The sequence below is a fragment of the Oncorhynchus keta genome, chromosome 2 (assembly GCF_023373465.1).
Source record: "Oncorhynchus keta strain PuntledgeMale-10-30-2019 chromosome 2, Oket_V2, whole genome shotgun sequence".
NCBI classification, from domain to species: domain Eukaryota; kingdom Metazoa; phylum Chordata; class Actinopteri; order Salmoniformes; family Salmonidae; genus Oncorhynchus; species Oncorhynchus keta.
The window spans coordinates 38,858,277-38,866,337 of record NC_068422.1 but is presented as its reverse complement, the minus strand read 5'-3'; the positions used below and the strand labels follow the sequence as shown (position 1 = coordinate 38,866,337).

Below are 8,061 nucleotides of genomic sequence, written 5' to 3'. Positions count from 1 at the left end.
GTAAAAGATAAAGAAAAACTCTTGAATGAGTAGGTGTGTTCATTTACATTTTTACATTTAAGTCATTTAGCAGACGCTCTTATCCAGAGCGACTTACAAATTGGTGCATTCACCTTATGACATCCAGTGGAACAGCCACTTTACAATAGTGCATCTAAATCTTTTAAGGGGGGTGAGAAGGATTACTTTATCCTATCCTAGGTATTCCTTAAAGAGGTGGGGTCCACAAATGTCTTGTTAACAAACTACAGTTTTGGCAAGTCGGTTAGGACATTTACTTTGTGCATGACAAGTAATTTTTCCAACAATTGTTTACAGACAGATTATTTCACTATCACAATTCCAGTGAGTCAGACGTTTACATACACTAAGTAGACTGCCTTTAAACAGCTTGGAAAATCCCAGAAAAATGTCATGGCTTTAGAAGCTTATGATAGGCCAATTGACATCATTTGAGTCAATTGGAGGTGTACCTGTGGATGTATTTCAAGGCCTACATTCAAACTCAGTGCCTCTTTGCTTGACATCATGGGAAAAATCAAAAGATATCAGCCAAGACCTCAGGGGAAAAAAAAAAATAATAATAATAATAATAATTTTTAAAAAATTGTAGACTTCTTGGGAGTTCATCCTTGGAGCAATTTCCAAATGCCTGACGGTACCACATTCATCTGCACAAACAATAGTACGCAAGTATAAACATCATGGGACCACATCGCCATCATACCGCTCAGAAAAGAGACGCGTTCTCTCTCCTAGAGATGAACGTACTTGGTGCGAAAAGTGCAAACCAATCCCAGAACAGCAAAGGACCTTGTGAAGATGCTGGAGGAAGCAGGTATAAAAGTATCTATATCCACAGTAAAACAAGTCCTATATCGACATAACCTGCAAGGCCGCTCAGAAAGGAAGAAGCCACTGCTCCAAAACCACCATAAAAAAGCTAGACTACGGTTTGCTACTGCACATGGGGACAAAGATCGTACTTTTTGGAGAAATGTCCTCTGATCTGATGGAAACAAAAATAGAACTGTTTGGCCATAATGACCATCGTTATGTTTGGAGGAAAAAAGAGAGGCTTGAAAGCCAAAGAACACCATCCCAACTGTGAAGCACGGGGGTGGCAGCATCATGTTGTGGGGGTGGCAGCATCATGTTGTGGGGATGCTTTGCTGCAGGAGGGACTGGTACAATTCACAAAATAGATGGCATCACGAGGGAGGCAAATTATGTGGATATATTGAAGCAGCATCAAGACATCAGTCAGTAAGTTAAAGCTTGCTTGCAAATGGGTCTTCCAAATGGACAATGACCCCAAGCATACTTCCAAAGTTGTGGCAAAATGGCTTAAGGACAACAAAGTCAAGGTATTGGAGTGGCCATCACAAAGCCCTGACCTCAATCCTAAAATTTGTGGGCAGAACTGAAAAAGCATGTGCAAGCAAAGAGTCCCACAAACCTGACTCAGTTCCACCAGCTCTGTCAGGAGGAATGGGCCAAGATTCACCCAACTTATTGTGGGAAGCTTGTGGAAGGCTAGCCGAAACGTTTGACCCAAGTTTAAATAGTTTAAGGCAATGCAACCAAATACGAATTGAGTGTATGTAAACTTCTGACCCACTGGGAATGTGATGAAATAAATAACACGATTATTCTGACATTCAACATTCTTAAAATAAAGTGCTATTCCTAACTGACCTAAGACAGGGAATCTTTACTTGTATTAAAATGTCAGGAATTGTGAAAAACTGCATTTTAATGTATTTGGCTAAGGTGCATGTAAACTTCCAACTTCAACTGTACACACACACACACACACACACACACACACACACACACACACACACACACACACACACACACACACACACACACACACACACACACACACACACACACACACACACACACACACACACACACACACACACACACACACACACGTGAAAATAAATATGAAAAACCAGTTTTTGCTTTGTCATTATGGGGTAACGTGTAGATTGAGGAAAAAAAAACACTTCATCAATTCTAGAATAAGGCTGTAACGTAACAAAATGTGGAAGAAGCCAACTTTTTACTGCTGCTGAATATGATGCCATAAAGAGCCGTTGTGTTGAAATGCCTGATGTTTATTAACAGTGAGAATCGCAGAATGGTGAACTTAACTAAACGACGGAGGGTTTTGACTGTGTGTGATATTAGATTGCTTCTTGTGTAAATATTTTCTGTCTGGATTTTAATGATTTGTATATATATATATTCAGCAGCAGTATATATCAATACTGAGTTCCTTAAAAAATACATATGATGAAAATAAATATATATATTTATATGTGAATATATATATTTTATATAATATATTTTTAAGGTACTCAGTAACTTGCAAAAGGTGCAATTTCGAAATTGGGTAGTGTATCATCAGTTCCTCTTGTCATGTTCGTCATTGCATACCTGGGATGTTCCCCTATGCTGGAAGGGGGGACCACAGTGAAAATGTCAGGGAACCCCTTGTCTACAGTGTTTTGTTTATTTAAGTGTTAAATATTTGGAAATTATCAAAATCAGCCATCTGGGAGGAGATGGTGTAACAACAGATTTGAGTCGCATACTGTTCATGCAGTTTTGAAACGATGAGATGATGTTAATTGGGATTCCATTGATTGAAGACACTTGCATTGTTATACTGATGACTCATGAGTACTGGTGTCGGACAGTGAGTGACAACTGCATGTGTAGAGATAATGATGAATGAATGATTGGCATTACTCATTAAACATAACCATGTTGGTTGTACAGTACACCAACTGTTTTTAAGGGCTAGGTGTCCCACGGACAACTTCCGGTGAAACTAGAAGGTGCGCAATTCAAATAAATAATCATACAAATTATGGATATTAAACATTTAGGTACATACAAGGGTTTTATATCGGTTGAAAGCTTAAATTCTTGTTAATCTCTGATTTACAGCAGCTATTATAGCGGAAGCATGCCATGCGATTGTTTGAGGACGGCGCCCCACATCAAAATATCTTTCCACCGGCACAGGTTTCATAAATTCACAAATAGCGATTAAATATTCACTTACTTTTTGAAAATCTTCCTCTGATTTGTCATCCAAAGGGTCCCAGTTATAACATTTAAGATTGTTTTGTTAGATAAAATCCTTATTTAGTTTGCGCCTTCGATTTGAGTAATCCACTCGTTCAACATGCAGAGAAAGGAATCTGAAAATCTACCCCTAAACTTTGTTTCAACAAGTCAAAATACATTTATATTGACTCCTCATATACCCTAAAATGTAATCAAACTATGATATTTCTTACAGAAAGAAGTATGTTCAATAGGAAACCGATTTTAGCAGGTGTGTCCTTTCTTCATGGCGCGCAAAACACAAATTTCCAAGACTGTGTCCCTGTACTAAAACTGATATTTCTTATTCGTTTTGGAAGTTACAAGCCTGAAACCTGGGAGCTAGAATTGAGTAAGCCCTTATAATTGCCATTGTAAGAGCATGGTCTCTCTCAAAAGAAAATTATGGTTGGTTTTTCTTTGGATTTTCTCCTACCATATCTATTGTGTTATATTGTCCTACATTATTTTAATATTTCTACAAATTTCAAAGTGTTTCCTGTCCAATGGTATCAATTATGTGCATATCCTGGATTCAGGGCCTGAACAACATGCAGTTTACTTTGATCAGGTCATTCAGGCGGAAATTGAGTAAATAGGGTCCTAGCCCTAAGAAGTTTTTAAACAGATTATCAAAACAACACAATTCTCCTAAATAAATAAAGCAAGTGCATTACAATGTAATCCAGCACTTAAATATCAATACACAGAAACAATATACAGTGCTCATAATATTGTATCCATTCATATTTAATACAGCACCTATATTTACAGTACAGTAGAAACGACAGCACTGAAGGCATTAAAACCCCATTAAAAGTGGTAAATTAAACTATTGTGGAGTGAAAATATGACTTACCCAATTGAAGGGATGGTATTTATATTGATTGGTTAGCAGCTACATGATGACAGAGCAACTCAGAGGATGAGGATGTCAGACATTTGCCATACATAAGGTTGATGTGTAGCTAAGCCTAAAACAAATGTAGTGGACGTTTAAATTACATCTTTATTAACTATTTGTCCTATGCCTGTGAAATAAAAGTTGATCTGAGTATCTTAGTTATTGTTGTTGGTTAAATTAGTTCATAACTGCGTAATTACAAATTGCTTTCAAGAAATGAAGAATTAATATGTGAAAGGTCACAATTTTTCTATCAGAAACACAGAACAGAAATAGTGTTTTTTTAAGGTAAGTACAGTAGCTGTTATATACATTGTACATGAATGAGTAAAGTAGATGGGTGTAGCAGCTGTGTATGTGTGAGATTGTAACTTCATATAATATGTACATATACACTGGCTTGCGAAAGTATTCACTCCCCTTGGCATTTTTCCTATTTTGTTGCCTTACAACCTGGAAATAAAATTGATTTTGGGGGAGTTTGTATCATTTGATTTACACAAATGCACAAAGTTACACAAATTTACACAAATGCCTACCACTTCGCAGACGCGAAATATTTTTTATTGTGAAACAAACAATAAATAAGACAAAAAAATGGAAAACTTGAGCGTGCATATGTAACAGTATAATTTTAAACCGTCCCCTCGCCCATACCCGGGCGCGAACCAGGGACCTTCTGCACACAACGACAACAGTCACCCTCGAAGCATCGTTACCCATCGCTCCACAAAAGCCGCGGCCCTTGCAGAGCAAGGGGAATTACTACTTCAAGGTCTCAGAGCAAGTGACGTAACCGATTGAAACGCTATTTAGCGCACACCGCTAACTAAGCTAGCCGTTTCACATCCGTTACACATAACTTTTCACCCTCCCCCAAAGTCAATAAATTGTAGATCCATCTTTTGCAGTGATTACAGCTGCAAGTCCTGGGGTATGTCTCTATAGAGCTTGGCACATCTAGCCACTTAGATTATTGCCCATTCTTCAATGCAAAACTGCTCCAGCTGCTTAAAGTTGGATGGCTTCCACTGGTGTACAGCAATCTTTAAGCCATACCACATATTCTCAATTGGATTGAGGTCTGGGCTTTGACTAGGCCATTCCAAGACATTTAAATGTTTCCCCTTAAACCACTTGAGTGTTGCTTTAGGAGTATACTTAGGGTCATTGTCATGGTGGAAGGTGAACCTCCGTCCCAGTCTCAAATCTCTGGAAGACTGATACAGGTTTCCCCTCAAAAATGTCCCTGTATTTAGCGCCATCCATCATTCCTTCAATTCTGACAAGTTTACCAGTCCCTGCTGATGAAAAACATCCCCACAGCATGATGCTGCCACCACCATGCTTCACTGTGGAGATGGTGTTCTCGGGGTGATGAGAGGTGTTGGGTTTGCGCCAGACATAATGTTTTACTTGATGGCCAAAAAGCTAAATTTTGTCTCATCTGACCAGAGTACCTTCTTCCATATGTTTGGAGAGTCTCCCACATGCCTTTTGGCAAACACCAAACGTGTTTGCTTATTTTCTTCTTTAAGCAATGGATTGTTTCTGGCCACTCTTCCGTACAGCCCAGCTCTGTGGAGTGTACATCTTGAAGTGGTCCTACGGACAGATACTCCAATCTCCGATTTGGAGCTTTGCAGCAGGGTTATCTTTGGTCTCTTTGTTGCCTCTCTGATTAATTCCCTCATTGCTTGTTCCGTGAGTTTTGGTGGGTGGCCCTCTCTTGACTGGTTTGTTGTGGTGCCATAATCTTTCCATATATGAATAATGGATTTAATGGTGCTCCGCGGGATGTTCAAAGATTCTGATGTTTTTTTATAAACCAACCCTGATCTGTACTGTACTTTGTCCCTGACCTGTTTGGAGAGATCCTTGGTCTTCATGGTGCCACTTGCTTGGTGGGGCCCCTTGTTTACTGGTGTTGTGGAATCTGGGGCCTTTCAGAACAGGTGTATATAGATTAGATTGCACACAGGTGGACTTTATTTAACTAATTATGTGACCTCTGAAGTTAGGGGATTCATAGGAAAGGGGGTGAATACATATGCATGCACCACTTTTCCATTTTTAATTTTTAATTTTTTTAAACAAGTAATTTTTTTCATTTCAGTTCACCGATTTAGACTATTTTGTGTAGGTCCATTACATGAAATCCAAATATAAATCCACAGGTTGTAATGCAACAAAATAGGAATAACGCCAGGGGGATGAAAACTTCTGCAAGGCACTATACTCTGTCTGTGTCTAAAAGTAATATTAAGAACAGTAACATTCAGGTTCATCATGAGCACTTGGTACCTGTTTGACTTGTCAGACTCAGTGGTAAGATCCTGTTTCCCTATTGAGGAGGCCCACATACCAGTGTTGTACTGTAGGTAAGCCAAACCTTGTGGACCAGCTACCGTAATAGGAGTCTTTAGAGAAAACAGGGTGCAGAGAGAAAGCCTTCCAAACATGGACCCAGCCTGCCCAGCTCGTCTGTCTGTCCAACCTTTTAGGAGCAGTGCAGCTACGTGGCAGCAACAGAAAACTAATCTTCCACCCTATACTAAATTTGACTTGTTTTAAAGGTTCTTGTAGTGTTCTTACACTCACATACTCTCATATACAAGTTACTGACAAAATAATGGGAACACTTGAATAAATGAAGGATGCAAAGTATATTGAAACCAGGTGCTTCCACACAGGTGTGGTCCCTGAGATAATTAAGCAATTAAAATCCCGTCATGCTTAGGGTCATGTATATAAATGCTGGGGAGGACATTATTTTGCAGACCATGGCTATGCCCCCATAGGATGACAATGCCCCCATCCACAGGGGTGGTGAGTGGTCATTGACTGGTTTGATAAGCATGAAAATTATGTAAACTATATTTATTTATTTTTATTTAGCTAGGCAAGTCAGTTAAGAACAAATTCTTATTTACAATGATGGCCTACACCGGCCAAACACGGACGACGCTCGGCCAATTGTGCACCGCCCTATGGGACTCAAATCACGTCCAGGTGTGATACAGCCTGGATTCTAACCCGGGTGACTGTAGTGACACCTCTAGCACTGAGATGCAGTGCCTTAGACCGCTGCGCCACTCGGGACATGGTTGTCTCAGTCACCAGATCTCAACGCAATTGAACACTTATGTGAGATTCTGGAGCATTTTCCACCACCATCAACTAAACCCCATATTATGGAATTTTTCGTAGAAGAATGATGTCACATCCCTCCAACAGACACTTGTGGAATCAATGCCAAGGTGCATTGAAGCTGTTCTGGCTTGTTGTAGACCAACACCCTATTAAGACACTTTATGTTGGTGTTCCCTTTATTTTGGGATGTATATTGTACATACTCTCATTCTCACACACCCTCTCTGCTAAATAAATAGGCATTGTTTTAGCTCCAGGACTTGCCTCGTGTGTTTCTGTGTGAGTTTGGTCTGGTATGTGTGTGTGTGTGTGTGTGTGTGTGTGTGTGTGTGTGTGTGTGTGTGTGTGTGTGTGTGTGTGTGTGTGTGTGTGTGTGTGTGTGTGTGTGTGTGTGTGTGTGTGTGTGTGTGTGTGTGTGTGTGTGTGTGTGTGTGTGTGTAAGGTGTGTAAGGTGTGTGCACATGTGTGTGTGTGTTTGTGTATTTGCTTGCATGTGCATATGTGTGAGAACCCTGAGAAAGTACTATGGTCATTACATGCTAGTGCCAGAGCCACATGTAGCAAAGACATATTGCTGACCCAGGGCGTTTTTTTGTCCTCTTCCTCTACTCCCCTCTCCACTTCCCCTCTCTCCACTCTCCACAGTCTTTAGAATTCAGCTATATCCTGAAGTCGGTGTCCAGGCCAATGACATAAGATAATTTGGTTTTGGTGGTGGGGGTGACATTTTAAAAATCGTTGTCCCAGCCAGAATTGTCATCTGGGGGTGGGTCTTCCTTGTCCTCTGGGAAGTTGTCAAAGTTACTCGTGTCCATTGGTGATATCACCTGATTGACAGAAAAAGACAGACAGTATTGAGCCACTTGAAACCCTGA

General features: G+C 40.0%; 1 protein-coding gene across 2 annotated transcripts in view; it reads right to left on the bottom strand.

Annotated features, from left to right (window-relative positions):
• Positions 1-3,869: 3,869 nt before the first annotated feature.
• LOC118400205 (cGMP-dependent protein kinase 1-like) overlaps positions 3,870-8,061 on the bottom strand; it is a 172,856-nt gene continuing 168,664 nt past the window's right edge. For both annotated transcript variants that reach the window (XM_035796846.2, XM_035796837.2), the window contains exon 18: positions 3,870-8,013. In XM_035796846.2, coding sequence (XP_035652739.1) covers positions 7,915-8,013 — 99 coding nt within the window. In that variant the 3' untranslated portion in view covers positions 3,870-7,914. The remainder of the gene's footprint in view (positions 8,014-8,061) is intronic.